The sequence below is a fragment of the Anolis carolinensis genome, chromosome 6, assembly GCF_035594765.1.
Source record: "Anolis carolinensis isolate JA03-04 chromosome 6, rAnoCar3.1.pri, whole genome shotgun sequence".
In the NCBI taxonomy this organism is placed as follows: Eukaryota; Metazoa; Chordata; class Lepidosauria; order Squamata; family Dactyloidae; genus Anolis; species Anolis carolinensis.
In genome coordinates this window covers 43,545,551-43,563,885 of record NC_085846.1, presented here as the reverse complement: position 1 = coordinate 43,563,885, position 18,335 = coordinate 43,545,551, and the positions used below count along the sequence as shown (strand labels likewise).

Below are 18,335 nucleotides of genomic sequence, written 5' to 3'. Positions count from 1 at the left end.
TGGAACCCAAGGTGTCGGCAATGGCCAGGAGCACCTTTGCATAGTTAAAGCTTGTGGGCCAGCTGAGCCCATACCTTGAGACGCCAGATCTGGCCACGGTAGTCCATGCCTTGGTTACTTCCCGTCTGGACTACTGCAAAGTGCTGTACATGGATAGTTCGGAAGCTGCAACTAGTTCAGAGATCGGCATCCAGGTTACTAATGGAGTGCCGTACAGGGAGAGAACTACTCCCATGTTAGAGTAGCTCCACTGGCTGCCAGTCCACTTCCAGGCTAAATACAAAGTGCTGGTTATTACCTATAAAGCCCTAAACGGTTCAGGTTCAGACTATTTGAAAAACCGCATCTCAGCATACAAACCAGCACGAGTGCTACGATCCACGGAGGAGGCCCTGCTCTTGGTCCCACCCTCGTCTCAAGCGCAGTTGGTGAGAACGAGAGGGGGGGGGGTTCTCCGTGGCCGCTCCCCGCCTCTGGAATTCCATTCCTAAAGAATTAAAAATGGCCCCTCCCTCCTCTCCTTTAAAAAGCCTTTAAAGATCCATCTGTAACCTAGCTTATATAGAGGAGGAGGATTAGCATTTCTACATATATTCTCACCTTGACATCAGAAACCTACCTTAGCCTGTTGATGCGATATATCATGTTTTAATGTATTGTATTTTAATCAGTTTTACTCCTTGTACTTATTATGTTTATTTAGTTTAATCCTCGGTTTCAGTTGTTTATAAATTATCTTATGCTTATTTTATTTTTTATTTTGCTGTGATTGTTGTTATTTGTTTGGCATTGAATGCTGGCCAATTTTGTTATTTTTGTAAACCACCCTGAGTATTATTATTATATTAGTGCAGCCACCCAAACATCTAGCCCAGCCCTTATCCTCTGCGGGGAAATCCCTGCCAATAGATGCCAAGGATAGACACTGCCCAGATTGTAGGGTGTTTTCCTGCGGCAAAGGCATAGCAATGGGAACCCTATTATCTGGAAAAGGGGGAGGGGAGGGAGCAAGGAGGGAAAGGCCTAATCTTCCATTAGGAACCTGCCTCCTACCTCTTGCTGAAGCAGAGCACAGCAGGGGACGGAGAAGCCTCAAATAGTCTGCAGCTCCGCCCCTGTCAACCACCCCCACCAAGTCTAATTTCCTTCACAAGGGCCTTCAACCCTTCCATCACTGTGCCTTGGGCTTTGCCTGCCAGTTATGGGTGGGCCAACTTGGTTGCTTCAACTATTTTGGCTATTGCTGCAGGAATGACAGTGTTAATAAATTGTCAATATTTACTTGAGGTAGTGCTTGCAGTTCTGGTTGGACTCGTTTAATTTTTGCTTCTCATAGGCTTAGGATGGGGATTTGGTTAACCAGTTAAAATTCATGAATAAACCAAGTTTTTTTAAACCTCAAAAATTCTAGGGTGGGGGGTTTAAACACTTAACCTCCCCCCTTGGCTACAGACCTGATCATAGTTGATATATTCTAGAACCTAATGGTTTAGAAAACCTAATTTTTTCCTTTTTAATATGTCCTGAGTATTAAAAAGCTTTGAGTATCTGAGCAGAGGTGACATATTCAAGGCTGTTTAATTTTATATTTCTATTTCAGTAATATTTTGCCAGTAACAGTACTTTCAATTTGACACAAAAATAAAATAACCTTTGTGTTATTCTAAGTTAGCAAAGACCTGTTTTAGCATTTTCACCTGAGATTTTGTAAGACAAACTAAAATGAACATGTTATACAGTACATTTTACAAGCCATATGGATATATTAAATTCCTCACATCCATATAATCAAAAAACAGTGAAATTGAATAGCTGCTTAGGAAATTATTTTTCAAAGAGGCACACAAAGCTGTTACAATACTAGTTTTAGCATGCATGAAAAACTATGCATATAAATATGTGCACTTCCTAGGCATAGCCAACTAATAAAAATAATTGCAAGTATAAACAGATCTGAAAAGTATATCGTCCATTCCAATAGCCTAATTTTATTTTGTTATTAACTCATTGAATGGAACAATGAACCTTAAAAGTGGACATTTCTTCACAGCAAAATATAACAGAAGATTTTTACTGTATATCCCTCTTCATGATCCTGAAAAAAGCTTCAGAAATTATCAAAACCTCATATCCCTTCTTCATTTTTAAGTATGTAACAATAAGATATATAGGTCCAAATACAATTACTAGTCCCAAGTAAAGCTGACCCGCAGAATCAATTTCTGAATGCTAGGACAACATTTATGTGAAATCCCACTGTTTTAATGAGTATAATGAAGGCTAACAACTGGATTTGGGTCAAAATATCTTATCCTATCATTTATTCCTGTAGTTATCAATACCAACTTCACAGTATATTGAAGAAGCTGTTGGAAAAAATGGTGTGTTTTCAGAGGCTATTACAGAAACTTGTGTTATCTGCCTGCAATCGTTAAAACAGGAATCAAGTGTACCAGAGTTCAATGAGTACCTGAAAACAACATCAAATAGATCAAAGGCTATCAGCATACTGGTTCCAGATATAGCTTTATTAAGGCAAACTCTATTACATTAAAGAGAACACAGATCAGTGTAAAGATTCAGACTTTTTCTAGTACAATAAAATGCAAAATGATTTGGAGTTTGCAGTCAGTACATTGTTAGATCACTAACAATTAGCTAAGTAAACAAGACTTAAAGAGAAAAAATTATAGTGAATCTTATTGTTAAGCTACTGTACAGCTTTAATCAACACCTTCTCTCAAAAGTAATCTAGATCCACAGACACCACTGACATGTCTGTATTTAAACCCAGGTTTATTTTTAAAATGCTCAAAAATGCAGCTAGCACAGCAGGTTAAACCGCCAACTACAGAAGATCTTGCCAACCGGAAGGTTGGCAGTTCAAACCATGAGTGAGGTGAGCTCCCGTCATTAGCCTAGCTTCTGTCTACCTAGCAGTTCGAAAACAGAAATGTGAGTAAATAAATAGGTACCGCTTTAGCGGGGAGGTATAAGACGTCCCTGAAAAACATGCCGGTGGTTTGATCAGGAAGGCATCCATGGATGACAATGCTCCTTAGCATGGAAGACTGGAACAGCACTTCTGCATGGCCAAGTCGAGCACAGCTTCCAGGTGCCGGAGATGGAAAAAAGAGGGAAGCCTTGCCTTTGTTTATGTACTGTTCTGTCTTTGTCAATTGTATAATGGCATTGAATGTTTGCGATATATGTACCCGTTATCCACTTTGAATCCCCTCGGGAAGATAAAGCGGAATATAAATAAAATATATTATTATTATTATTATGCATAAAGTAACAAATTGACCACTGAACTACCAGACAAATTATACATAGTGTATTTAAACACCTCCTTTCAGTATAAATATATCATCTTACCTCTCAATACTTGGCCTAAAAAGGACATTCGGAATAAAAGCAGTTGAATCTTATTTAGAAACAATGGAATTAGGTGCCAAACACCATAGCCTTTTTTTGTGATCTTGGTTTCTTATGCATTTATCTGTTATGCCTTGCTAATTATGTCAGCTGATACAACTGGAAAAACCCTGTAATCAAAATTAATATTTTCATTATTCAGCCATACTCTAGGTATGCAACTGAGAAATAATTATACTTCTACATTCTGCCCGAGTTGTTTTAACAACACAAGTACTGTACAATATTATTTTCAACTGTTCCTTAAGCATAGCAACATTCCTTCTTACCATTAGTAACATTATGTTCTTTGCTTGAAGGATAAGCTTCAAATAAGATGGGAGTTTTTCGTAACACTCCTTTAAACATTGCTCTTGCACACAAAATGCAGCCATATCCTCCCTATATCTATCTATCTATCTATCTATCTATCTATCTATCTATCTATCTATCTCTTAGGCATGGGCAAAAATACCGTTAATCTCGGTAATCGTTATAAAATCGTATTTGTTCCTACTTGTGAACGTGGTTCCGATGAGGGTTATCGCAGCGGATCTAACCCGCGATTTCGAACCGTTATAGACAATTTTTGTAATTTTTTCGTAATTTTATCGGTAATAAATAAAGCCATTTTTTTTAATGCAACCAAACTTGTTTTGGAGGGAAGCGCAGCCTAGCTTGGGCTTGCCTCCCAGACCAATCGCAGTGCACGTTCATGTAAAGGGAGGAGTTTGTACGTCCTCCACGTCCCTCCATACATGCCTCCTTGAAAAGTGCCTGTGGAGCGCCAGGAGTCTGCATTCGTGTTGGGGCGTGGGAGAGGGAGGTGGGGTCCGGCTGGCTGGCTGTACTGTGTGGATGCGGCGGGTGGCTATTTCTGCTGCAACATAGCCTTGCAGCAGCGCCTTGCAGCATGGCGCCATTGCTGCCTGAGTGCCTGCCTGGCCTTGGGGCAGCCATTGAAAAAGGGGGTGTTGGAATGGGAAAGGGCGAGGGGGTCCTTTATTTTTCTTTTAAAGTTTTAAAAATAATTAGGAGAAGTTGACTAAAGAAAAGTTTTATTTTTGATAAGAAAGGTGTGGGTTGTGACTGGAGGGAGCAGAGTGTTACGCATTTTTAAAAAATTCAATAGCATAGGCTATAGCCGTAGGCGGGGGCCGGAGCACTCAAAAGCCAAGCGTGCCCTCCTCGTTTTGAATGTGTTTGGGTGGGTCTGGGTAAAACAATGAGTCTGCCAAACTACATTCTCTGCCTGGGCGTTTGCTTGCATGGGGTGTGTAGTCCTACAAGACCCATCATCGCTCCAGAGTCCCAGTCATCGGTGGCCCACTCTAACATCAGGAGTGGACTCCAAGTTACATTCTCTGCCTGGGTGCAAAAAGCAAGTCCCTTTCCCAGTTTTTGTGTGTTTGCTTGCGTGGGGTGCAGTCCTATAAGACCCATCACTTATATAAGCTATGAAAATTCACCAAAAATCAGAGGATAAGGAAAACGTTCTGAAATTTGGTGAGCTAGCAGTGTTAAATGTGTTCTACCACTGTACCAAATTTGATCAGGATAGCTCAAAAATGAGGACAGGAGACTCCTCAAAAGTCCCCCCCAGCGCTGTTTTTCACCAATGCACATGCACGTCCACCATTAATGAAATAATTACGAATATTCGGAATTTTCATAGTTTTGAATTTTTGGGTTCAAAATCGGTAATGACTTTAGAAACGAAGCGCACCCTACTTTTGGAGCAAGTATTGAACCATTTTTTTTTCATGGATCGCACATACCTATCTATCTATCTATTTATATGACTTGAGAATTAAATTACAGAGGTACCCAGGCAGAAAGCGGGACATCTAAAACAGCCTAAATCCAGTCACATTTCATAAAATATTTACATTATTACATTTGTATCCAACTCAAACTTTGAAGACCTTATTTCAAATCACAACAAATCTTGATGGTAGGCAAAGTAGAGAAAACAAGGGAACAGGCTACATTACGCAGAAGTGCATACATCTATATTCTCATCTCAATTGTCACATTCAGGTATCACATCAACACACACCCCCGGTCCCAGGTTCTGAATGAGCTGCAACTACTACACTACGGCATTCAGGTTCCAATACTGTCTGCCTCCCACAACTGGGAGATCTTTGGGAATTTTAAACTAATCACATTTAACTTTAACCATAGTTTGTGCATTGCAAACAAAACACATCATAGAAAAACAAACAGAAACAAAAATATCGTAATTTCTCCACCTGGCTATGTGAAAAAATGAGGATGATGAGTAGTACAGGACTCACTATAATTCACGTATATCATGCTAATCAATTTACTAACACAAGCAGAACAAAATAACTATCTGTTGTTTTCAGATGGACTGTCAAATTCCAGGTAGCAGGAGTAATTTCTTTAAAAGGCAGCAGCAACCCTGAAAGCAAATGTATCCCCCCCCAAAAAACCCACACTATTATTAGTCAAAACTAATAGATTGTGCTGATTTCCAGAAATAACGTAAATTTTTAGTTCTTGCATTATCCTGAACCATTTAAATTTAATTCCTCGTGTTCTGTCATGCCCATAGACTACATTCACAGATCGCTGTAAAAGTCACCGTGCAGATCACTGAAATTTGACTTGTAGCATGGGAATGATACCAACTAACGAACACTAGTTTGTTAGCCTGCTTCAACCCACAATTATTAACCTGTTATTTATTGTCAGCTTACAAATTTTGGCATAGTATAACCAGCTTGTGAAAGAACTATGGCTTGACCTTCCTTGGTACCCCAAAAGGCTGTATTAATGGAAGAGGCTTACAAAGTCTGAAAACAAAACCAAGCACAAAGTCGCATTTCTTTCACTACTGCTTTGTGAAAGCTGCTGCACTGCCAAAAAGTTCACACCAACAAATGTTGACTTGTTATTGTAAAAGAAAAGACCATCATGTACTAATTCTAGAACATAGTTATTTTGAAGTAGTTTCTGATTCACAGGAACCTTAAGGCAAACCTAGCACAGGATTTACTTGGCCAAATTTGTTCAGAGGTGGTTTGCCATGGCCTTAGTCTATGGCTGAAATAGCGTGATTTGCTCAAGGTCACACAGGGTTTCCATGCCTAGGGTAGGATTCAAACTCTGGACTCTGGAACTGTAGTCTAACACTCAAAGCACTACACTGGCCCCATTAGCTAAATTACCAACAGTAAAGGTTATCTCCAATCTTATGCCAACCAGAATTCACCTGCAAAGAAGTTTAGAATCATGTCCTCCAGAATGCATTATTTGGAAAATGTGAATATATATTAAAAATAACCACCAAATAAAAATGTAGGTGCAAATGAACCAGGAGTTGAATTTCTGTATTCTCTACACTGCACTGGCAAAATTCCTAGAGGACCCTGTGAAATACTTGATGTATCATTTAAGTGGATGATGACCATTCCTAACTTGGCTTATAGTTTTTCTGTAACTTTCTTTGATGGGAGGAGGTGACTTCTTTGTTGTGAAGCAGTTTTCCTAACATGTCTCCCTATATTATTCCCCTTAGTTTAAATATCTTACAGGTAGTAGATCCTGTCTGATATAAGAAGTTAAGAAAGGTCACCTTTTGTTACTTTTTTTTTTTTAGTGTCAGGAGCAACTTGACTTGCTTCTGGCGTGAGAGAATAGGCTGTCTGCAAGGACATTGCCCAGGGGACGTCCGGATGTTTTGATGTTTTTACCATCCTTGTGGGAGGCTTCTCTCATGCCCCACATGGAGCTGGAGCTGATAGAGGGAGCTCATCCGCACTCTCCCCGGGTGGGATTCGAACCTGGCAGCCTTCAGGTCAGCAACCCAACCTTCAAGTCACAAGGCTTTAATCCACCGTGCCACCGGAGGCTCCACCTTTTGTTGCTACTTGAATGGAAGATCAATAATGAATATCAGATGCCAGAAACTATATTTCATAAGAAGGAAGTGTCAAGCCCCTTCTGAATATTCTTTACCTAAGAAAACCCTATGAAATACATGGGGTCATCATAAAGTCAACTGATAACTTCAAGGTGTGTATGTATGCACATGCTGTTCCCCTTACTGGCCTCTCCACTTCCCCCATGTGGATAATCTACTGAGCCTAATTTGTACACCAATGAAGCTGGAGAGAAAATTTAGCTATGCTCAAAGGCCAGAATTGCAACACTGACCCATTTTCAGTCTAGTCTCAGGCCAAGGTATGGTACAGTGTTACAGTCATGGCTGCTCAGATTGACAGCCTATTCCAGGGTGAAACAGGGAGGGGAGAGCAATTTCCCTGCTGACCCTCCAGGCTCCCACAGCAACCTTTAATACCATTGATCATGGTCTTATACTGGGCCTCCTCTGGCAGGTAAGAGTAAGAGGCACAGTTTTATAATATGTATTGCCTCCCCAAATCCCTAGCATTACAATAATAATTGCTCTTACAGTATGGAATAACAGACAATATCCAGCACGTAGAAAATGTTCATGGGCATCTATGCAGATGCATTTCCGAGAAGCCATAACACTAGATATTACTCTTCACTGATGAGCTTTCAACTAGCACCTTTTCCTATACCATATGTTCATTAATGCTGATCCACAAGATTTCAGTTAAAACAGTTATTCTGGGAGATCAAATTTTTGCTCTATATACAGTTTGAACACCTTGGTACAAGAATAGCATGAGGTCGCCAAGGGAGTCCTTTGGGTATTTGAAGGTAAGGTGAAGGTCACCATACATGCCTCCAAAATTGAAGTAATATCTGATTGCATGACTTATGGTTGTGACATCAGATGTCTGGCTAGTCCCAGACTATAAGACTTTTCAACAGTAGACAACATGTATGTTCCCATAACTGACTTGTATGGTGTGTGGGCATTAACATTTTACCTCCACCGCAGTTTCAATGAAATCACTCTTCCTATTACACAAAGAACTTTCCTCCCATCACAAATATCAGATGTTGGGGAGTATAAAGGAGGGGGGAGCATGAAAGTCTCCATCCCCAAATGCCATGAGCATGATCTGACTCAAGCTCTCCTCTGCAGGCTATTTCTGTTTTGAAAGTCATGCACATCAAGGCCAGGCACATGATTAACACTGCATCTAGCTGCGCTGTTACAGACTACATCCTGTGCCTGGCCAGTAATATAATAAAGCAACAAGCGGCTGGTGATACAAATGTCCAAGTTTTCATTTTGTTGAGCAACCAAAGAAAGCCTATTTTCTGATTTATGTGTAACGAGTCTTTATTAAGTACATTTTATGGCCAGAGCTGTAGAGGAGAAAGGGTGCAAATTCTGATCAGTTTGAACTTTCAGCTCTAATGACTCACTTAAGAATTATTTATGTACAAACAAGATCATATAGTAAGATAATCTTTATTAACGATGAAACATAGTCACATTCAAACCACTAATCCAGAAATCCTATTTTAACATGGCTCCACTTTTACTTTCTGCTATATTTATTCCTCTTTTCCCTCCCAAATTCTTGCTGGAGAGGGGCATTCTTATTTATCTCTTATAGAAAAACAGAAATGACTACAGTGAGTCCCTGAAATTCACTGAGGTTCAGTTCCAGGACCATCTGTGGATATGTAAGTCACTTTACATTCAAAGTCATAGTAAAATGATGCCCTTTACATAAAACTAGATTAGGTACCTAGTGATGCCTGGGTTGGATATTTTGTAATGCTATTTATTCGAAATACTATAAGTCTTTGTTTGCTTTGGGATTTTACAAATGGACACATTAGAAAACACATAACTGAATAATGGGTCCATTTCTAAAATTGTACGGCTGTGGGGATGCAAATTCCTACAACCCAAAATCTGGTCAGGCTGCATTACTTATTTGGTCCATATCTGGTCAGCTCTAACTCTCAGACCCCATCTATACTGTCATTTAATCCAAATTATCAAAGCAGAGAATCCACATTATCTGCTTTGAACTGGATTATATGTGACTACACTGCTATATAATCCAGTTCAAAGGAGATAATCTGGATTTTATATGGCAGTATAAACGGAATCTCAGGGCCCTTCCACACAGCCATATAACCCAAAATATCAAGGCAGATAATCCACAATATCTGCTTTGAACTGGATTGAGTCCACACTGCCATATAATCCAGTTCAATGTGGATTTTATACAGCTGTGCAGAAGGGGCCTCAGGTATCAGTGGGATTCACAGATGGGGGTGGTCTAGGGATTTATTACTGGAATTGGATATTTTTGGATCATGTTTTCAAGCCCTGGGTGGGTGTATCCATTGACAGGGAGAGTGGACTGTGATGAATACTATGTTTACCTCACCTTTCTTCCAACGAAAAGAACATAGTGATCACATTATCCTCCCTCCCGTACAGAGTGCTGATGCTGCCTTAAAAGCTTAAAGTCCAAGCTGTATTATGCTCAAGCGCAAGATAAAAGAGACAGACCAGGCATGGGCAAACTTCGGCTCTTCAGGTATTTTGGACTTCAACTCCCACAATTCCTAACAGATGTGAGAGTTGAAGTCCAAAACACCAAGAGGGCTGAAGTTTGCCAATGCCTGAGAGAGACAGAATCGAATTCAAGGCAAGTATCAAGTTTTAAGAAGCACAGTTGCATCCAGAGGAGGGCAACTAAAATTATCAACATTCCTATGAGGAGCTGCTGAAAGCACTGTGTATGTCTAGCCTGCATATAAGGTTGAGAAGGAAAAGAAAAAGGTAAAGGCCTGACATTGAGTCTAGTAGTGTCCAACTCTGGGGGTTGGTGCTCATCTCCATTTCTAAGCCAAAGAGCCGGCATTGTCCATAGACATCTCCAAAGTCATGTGGCCATCATGACTGCATGAAGCTTTATCCCTCCTCAGTGCGACATCTTTTCAAATATTTAAGGGAAATATTTGAAAGGATGTCGCACTGACAATGGGAAAAGCTTGTTTTCTGCTGCCCTGGAGACTAGGGCCCCTTCCACACAGCTGAATAAATTCCCACATTATCTGCTTTGAATTGGGGGTCCTTCCATACAGTCATATAACCCAGAATATCAAGACAGACAATCCCACAATATCTGCTTTGAATATCTGAGTCCACGCTGCCATGTATTCCAGTTCAAAGCAGATACTGTGAGATTTTGTTCAGCTGTGTGGAAGGGGCCTGGAATATATAGCAGTGGGGACTCCGATAACCCAGTTCAAAACAGATATTTCGAGTGATAGCCATGTATAAATATGTGAGGGGGAGTCATAGGGAGGAGGGAGCAAGCTTGTTTTCTGCTGCCCTGGAGACTAGGACGCGGAACAATGGCTTCAAACTACAGGAAAGGAGATTCCACCTGAACATTAGGAAGAACTTCCACTGTTCAGCAGTGGAACTCTCTGCCCCAGAGTGTGGTGGCAGCTCAATCTTTGGAGACTTTTAAGCAGAGGCTGGATAGCCATCTATCAGGGTGATTTGAATGCGATTTTCCTGCTTCCTGGCAGGGGGTTGGACTGGATGACCCATGAGGTCTCTTCCAACTCTATGATTCTATATTTTGGGTTATATGGCTGTGTGGAAGGGCCCTCGGATTTGGGAGCAATGAGTTCAAATGACAGGAAAGGAGATTGCGGCTAAACCTTTGGAAGAACACCCTGACCCCTGAGAGCTGTTCAAAAGAGGATCTGGGAATGTGGTGGAAGCTTTTCAACAAAGGCTGGATGGCCATCTGCTGGGGGTGCTTTGATTGTGCTTGCCCTGCCTGGAAGAATGGGGTTGGACTGGATGGCCCATGCGGTCTCTTCCAACTCGGCGATTGTATGAGAGCGAAAGACGAGGCTGACAAAAGTTCTCCTGACGAGAAGGAGGGAGGGAGGGAGATAAGCGGATTGGGGAGAGCGCGCGCAGAGGGCCCTCGCAATGAGGAGTGGACTGTCTGCCTGAGGAGAAGAGGGCTGAGGCGCCCTATTCCCTCCCTGTTGCCTTTTGGGGGCTCTGCTTTGCTTTCCCCTCTCCAGAGGTGTGACGTCCCTCAGAAGACCTTTAAGGGAGGAGGGGGGGCGTTGTAAAGGGTCGCGACAGAAAAGCCCGGCGGCGCCAGAGGAAAAAGAGCCCTCGTGACTGCAGGTCACCCTGACCGGGACAACCAAGAGCGAACTGACGGGGGAGGGAAGCCCGACAACAACAACGCCGCCGCCGCTACACAAGAGTCGTCCCGCCCCCTCCGCCGGCTGCCTTTGCTCACCGTCCCGCCAGCCACGCTTCCCGCCCGGCGCCTCGCCTCGCCTCACCCGCTCTCCGCAAGAGCCGCCAAACACGCCGGCAAAAACCCGGATGCACATCGACAAAAACAAAGCCAAAAGGGGGAGCGCCACCAAACGGAAGTAGAAAAAAGGCAGCGGGCCAGAACGCACCAAAGAGACTCGGCAAGGACACCGTTCCCAGAGCAGCCCCGACTTCCGGTCGCCTGTGCGCTTCCTTCCTCGGAACGGAAGTGAGATCGGCTTGCTAATAACAAATAGGGAGGGAGGGGAAATGGGGTCAGGTAGGTTTGGCTGAGACGGACCTTGTTGTCAAGCCCGTAGCCAAGGGGGCGGCATAGGGGTTAAAAGTAAAGGTTTCCCCTGACACTAAGTCTAGCTTTGAGTCCCCTCGGGGAGAAAAGCGGGGTAAAAGTGATATAAATAAATAAATAGTCGTGTCCGACTCTGGGGGGTTGGTGTTCATCTCCACTTCTAAGCCCCCAATGGTGCAGCGGGATAAACCGCTGAGCTGCTGAACTTGCTGACTGAAAAGTCCGCGGTTCAAATCCAGGGAGCATGGTGAGCTCCCACCGTTAGCCCTAGCTTCTGCCATCCTAGCAGTTCAAAAACATGCAAATGTGAGTAGATCAATAGGTACTGCTCTGGCGAGAAGGTAAAGGTGCTCCATGCAGTCATGCTGGTCATATGACCTTGGAGGTGTCTACAGACAATGCCAGCTCTTCGGCTTAGAAATGGAGATGAACACCAACCTCCATAGTTGGTCACAACAAGACTTAATGTCGGGGAGAAAACCTTTACCTTTACTACTATATCATAAGTTGTAGTACATAAAATATATACTATATTGCAACATTATTAATATTATATGTCTTCCTTATGACATCATTTCACATATTTATACATGGCTATCATGTCTCCTCTCAACCTTGTCTTCTGCAGGCTAAACATGCCCAGTTTAAGGACCATGCCCTCTGAGGATAATCAGATAATTAAAGCAGATAATCTGGATTTTATTTTACAGTGCAGATGGGCCTTAGTCACCCCAAAGCTTTTGGGTTTCTATTCTGGCCCCTTCTACAATGCCATACAAAATCCAGATAATCTGCTTTGAACTGGATTATATGGCAGTGTAGACTCATATGCTCCAGTTCAAAACAGATAATGTAGATTTTCTGCTTTGATAATTTGGGTTATACTGCAATGTAGAAGGGGTCTTATTTTTGCTACAACATTAGGACATTTAGAGTGTGGGATTTCTGAGTTTGAAGTCAAGCACACCCCTAAACTTTAACGAGTGTTTTTAAAAAAATGACCTTAGGACTAAAACTACCAAAACACACTATTCCTGTCCCACTTGACACAATATAATATTAACTTACTACAAAGAGAGACATTTCTTTGTCCTTCCTTCAAGCCAGAGGAAGATGGGAAATATCTCCCTGGAGGTTCAATTTACATGGCCAAGATTATTTCATATCCAATGATGATTCAAACCCCTTTAGAAAACCTCACGGTACATATAGCAGCTCTGGTGCCCATGCCCAAACAAAGCAGGCATGAAGTTCTTTCGGAACATTTCATAGCACAGAACAATGCCATCTATTGCATACACAATTTTGGAGTTGTTTCCATAAAGTACCAAATCCCCCTCCTGGCTCCAAAACAAAAAAATGGCAGCATATTACTGTCAAGGAGTATAATATTATATACAGATCCAAACTATCAAAATATATCAAATCATGTGGGTTTCAAGGCTTGAGGAAATGCATTTTATAGCAAAGGAATGCATATCCTCTGCCCATTTTTTAAATTCCTGTACAATTTGTACAGATGGAATTGGCACCTTTTGATAACAAGCTGAACTGTTATCTACCATTGTGATGAAGGCAGCGACTGAATTAAAAAAAAATACAATTGAAGTGGCTGAACATGCGCCCAAACTCAATTTCCTTTGGATTAGCCGTTTGCCTCAAAAATGGTTCCCGCAAGGGCACAATATCAAGAAAACAAGTAGGGTCAAATGCAAAATCTTGCTACTTGGTATGAATTGACTATACTTCACTGAGACATAACCACCTTTCAGCCTTGATTATCAACAGTTCCCTGCATTTCCCCTTCCTTCAAAATGCTTCCCTCCCCTTCAACAGCATCATCAGATACAGCTACTTTTGCCAAACTTTCCTATACATATTCTTCAGACTTCCAGTCCTTTCTCCAAACTATCACACACAAACTGCTTGTACAGAATAACTGTTATCTTCCCCGAATTCTAAATCTCCATAACATGAAGGACAGAAGTGCCCATAAAAGCTAAGAGGGAGCAGGAAAACAATCACCCTGAGAAAATCCACAGGTTTTGGCATAGTGAGCTGTGGGAACCATTTTTCTGTTTTCTGACATATGACTAGTAGCACAACACCCTCCCAGAATCCCAGAGTGGCTTCCGCCCCTCCAGAGGAACAGTGGACATGATCTTCACTGCACAACAGCTCCAAGAAAAATGCAGGGAACAAAATCAACCTCTGTACATGGCATTCATTGGCCTTGCAAAGGCATTCGACACAGTGAATCGCAGCGCTCTCTGGACCATCCTCCAAAAAATCGGGTGCCCTGACAAATTTGTGAACATCCTGCGGCTCCTCCATGATGACATGATGGCAACAGTCTTGGACAGCAACGGCTCCCAAAGTAACCCATTTAAGGTGGAATCAGGTGTCAAGCAGGGAGTGTTATTGCCCCTACCTTATTTTCCATCTTTGTCGCTATGATACTTCACCTTGTTGATGGGAAGCTTCCCACCGGTGTGGAAATCATCTATCGGACAGATGGCAAGCTATTTAACCTCAGCAGACTGAGAGCCAAAACCAAGGTCACCACAACATCTGTTATAGAACTCCAATATGCCGATGACAATGTAGTCTGTGCGCACTCAGAAGAAGACCTACAAGCCACTCTAAACACCTTCGCAGAAGCATACGAGAAGCTCGGCCTCTCACTGAACATCAAGAAAACCAAAGTGCTCTTCCAACAGGCACCAGCTAATCCCTCTGCAATGTCAGGAACACAGCTTAATGGTGTAACATTAGAAAACATTGACCATTTCCGCTACCTTGGCAGCCACCTCTCCACAAAAGTCAACATTGACACTGAAATACAACACCGCCTGAGCTCTACGAGCGCAGCATTTTTCAGAATGAAGCAGAGTGTTTGATGATCGGGACATCCGTAGAGATACCAAGGTGCTTGTTTATAAAGCCATTGTCCTCCCAACCCTGCTCTACGCCTGTGAAACGTGGACGGTCTACAGACATCACACCCAACTCCTGGAGCGTTTCCATCAGCGTTGCCTCAGAAAAATCCTGAAAATCTCTTGGGAAGACAGGCGGACAAATGTCAGCATGCTTGAGGAAGCAAAGACCACCAGCACTGAAGCAATGCTCCTACGCCATCAACTCCGCTGGACTGGCCACATTGTCCGAATGCCCGATCGTCTCCCAAAGCAGCTACTCTACTCCGAACTCAAGAACGGGGAACGTAATGTTGGTGGGCAGGAAAAAAGATTTAAAGATGGGCTTAAAGCCAATCTTAAAAACTGTGGCATAGACACTGATAACTGGGAAGCCCTGGCCCTTGAGCGCTCTAATTGGAGGTCAGCTGTGACCAGCAGTGCTGCGGAGTTCGAAGGGGCACGAATGGAGGGCTTAAGGGAGAAACATGCCAAGAGGAAGGCCCGTCAAGCCAACCCTGACCGAGACTGCTTTCCACCTGGAAACTGATGTCCTCACTGTGGGAGAACATGCAGATCAAGAATAGGTCTCTTCAGCTATCTACGGATCCATCCCCAAGATAACAGAAATGGAGGACCATCATCCTCATACTATGAGGGATCGCCTATGTAATAGTGCAATCAAGGACTTCTGCATAGTTGTATTCCTCCTCCCTCCTAAAAGTAGGAGCAAAAATGCTATTCTTTCATCTGTAAATATATGTAAATCTTGCATTTAAAATTAGGATTCCAAATGTAAATAATCAATAGTTCTCCACAGCTGTAGCTCAGTGTCTAAAAATCTCTCAGTCTAATACGTGTTCCATCCCTGTCTACTACTTCTTCTTTGCCTGTGACATAGGTGTCAGGAGACAAGCACTTAAACCTTTGTTCTACTATTCTAGTATCTCCATCAATAACTTCATATCTCAATGCTCTATTCAATGAGCACCCTGTATTAATCAGTAAGAGTGCTATCATTGCTTCCCTTGTTGTTTAGCCTCCTTTTCTGCTGGATATTACTTTTTTAACAAACAACGCCTGTCCCACATGCATCTTATATGTATTTCCTCTCAAACAATCTACCTTACATTGCCACAATTATTGCACTATTCAGTGGCCATAGCATCTTAGATTTTTCAAAACAAAAGAGTTGGCCATCACCACTATTTCACTCAAAAGAGTGCTGATCCATTCTTTAAAATGAAATACAGAAATTTATTGCTACCCATTATATCATTTTAGTGTATTATCTAGAATATTAAAGTGAGTATTATAAAGAATTTTTTAAAAAATCGACAACACTACAGTGCCGGAAAAAAGACATTTCAAACAGATCCAGCTTTATATAATTTTTACTAAGGTTGAAAACAAAACAAATATTTCATACACAAGGATTGTGGAAGCATTTTATAAGTAACACACTGAGAACCAAAAACCTAGCTATTTGTAGTAGTATTGGCAATTCAAAAAAACATGACGTCGTGCTTTTAGAAAAAAACAAAATCCTAAATTCATAAAAGATGTAAAGCTGTTCTTCAGACACACACATCATAATGAATTCCTCTGCATCACTTCTCTGCTCTTCTGTAGCTATTATATGATCACAGAGATTGTTGCGATCAAATTGTACAGAAATGTTGCTACACCCAGATATGCTGCACCAAATATGGGATTAACTGTTGTATCTTTTATTTTTAAAAAAAACTGTCCCAGGAGAATGCAAGCAGTAGTCCTCTACAGTGAAAGGCTTCCCTCAATATGACTACAAGTGGCAAACTCTTCGTCAAAACTAAATGCTCTGTCCTATACTACAAATATAGAATATAATCCCTAAGGTACTCATTATATGGTAAATTTAAATAAAAATCTCTAAAGACCAAGCTACTGTATTTCTGCCAATGTCTACTTGAAAGACAGTTCCTCTGTTAGAACTGTGACCTCAAAACTATACCCAAACATCATAAAAACCGTTGAAAATAAACAATTCTTGCTGTGCCCATGTATTTGAACATCTACCTTCCCCACAAGACAGCAAATCAGGAAAATCAGGGCAAAAATGTGAAAATATCGGAACTTCATGTTTAAGAGTAGACAGAATTTATCTTTATTCTATCATTTTGATACATACTAGCTGCTTGGGGATATAACATAGAATTTCAAATATTTCAGGAAAATTCAAGTCCAAATCAAACTTTTTCATGTTTCTTCAAATATTTATGAGCATCTGTATACATATATTTTTCTTGCCTACTCACTATATATTCTCAATGTAATTTATGTCTAAAATATTAGTAAACTACTTAAGACTGTAACTACCTGCTTTTAATCAGTTTTAGCTGTAAACATTAAGAGTAGAAATATTGCCCTATATTACCACAATATCTTCTTCTTTGTAACATTTCGCCTATTAAAGTGCCATTTAGAAGCTAAGAGCAATTGTCCTTGCCATAAAATTACAGACTTCATAAATGGGGCTATGCCAAGCCATTTAAAACATTTTTTTAGTTAGCATAATCTAGATACATAAATCCAAGGAGTACAGAGGCCCCATGTAATCTTAACTGAAAGTATTCTGGTTTGAAAAAAATAATAAAATACACAATTTAGAATATACTATAGAAAGATTTCAGTGGACAAATTTAAAATGGGGACCTGAACAGTATGTAAGCATTGAGGTTCATCTGACTAAGAGAATGGGCTATATCAAACAAGCATGTTATTCACAGCTCAGTGTTTTGTCTATATGCTAATGTTTCATTAGTCAAAACAAGAAGTGCACTTTCCAATATGTTGACATCTTCATCTATATTCTATTTTGAGAACAAAACATACTTAAACATCTCAGTGTGAGATGTTCTTCCATTGAAAGCACCAAGGAGTTTGATGACATTATAACAAATCAGATACCATATACTTCTTAAATCCATAATGAATCCACCAGTAAGAACAGCTGCAGTATCTCAATAGAACACTGGCCTGCTTCCATGAGCTATGACTTTTATTGAAAATCATTTGCTATACAAACTGGAAGACAGCACCTGTATGTATTATCCACACCAAATTTTCTGTTTCCAAACAATATTCATTGTACATTTACACAGCGCTGATCATTAAGAGACATGATATGCAACTGAAAAGACTATATACCTATAATGTTGCACTGAAAGTGACTACATCCCAAATGCTCTGTCATCTTCAGCACTGTCTCTCAGCTTCAGAGATTCAAGAACTCATTCCACCAAAAGTTGTACACTATCAGTCTGTTTCTGTGGTTGTTGCTGGTGGTCGTATTTTCTTGCTAGAAGAATAAATACATGTAGACATATTATGATAAAACAAGGGGAATACCATGTGTCATATCTGGAGGAATATCATAATATTTCAATCTTAAATCTGTAAACTATCACAGGTTTAC

At 41.1% G+C, this 18,335-nt stretch overlaps 1 protein-coding gene across 2 annotated transcripts in view; it reads right to left on the bottom strand.

Annotated features, from left to right (window-relative positions):
• smim19 (small integral membrane protein 19) overlaps window positions 1-18,335 on the bottom strand; it is a 62,500-nt gene that overhangs the window by 38,852 nt on the left and 5,313 nt on the right. The window contains exon 3 of one of the 2 annotated variants that reach the window (XR_009999754.1): window positions 18,068-18,218. Coding sequence is in view for 1 of the 2 variants with exons in the window: in XM_003222395.4 (XP_003222443.1) it covers window positions 18,151-18,218 (68 nt within the window). In the remaining variant the exon portion in view is untranslated. Of the gene's footprint in view, window positions 1-16,256; window positions 18,219-18,335 lie in introns of those variants that run through there. The other variant, XM_003222395.4, reaches the window with a different exon arrangement.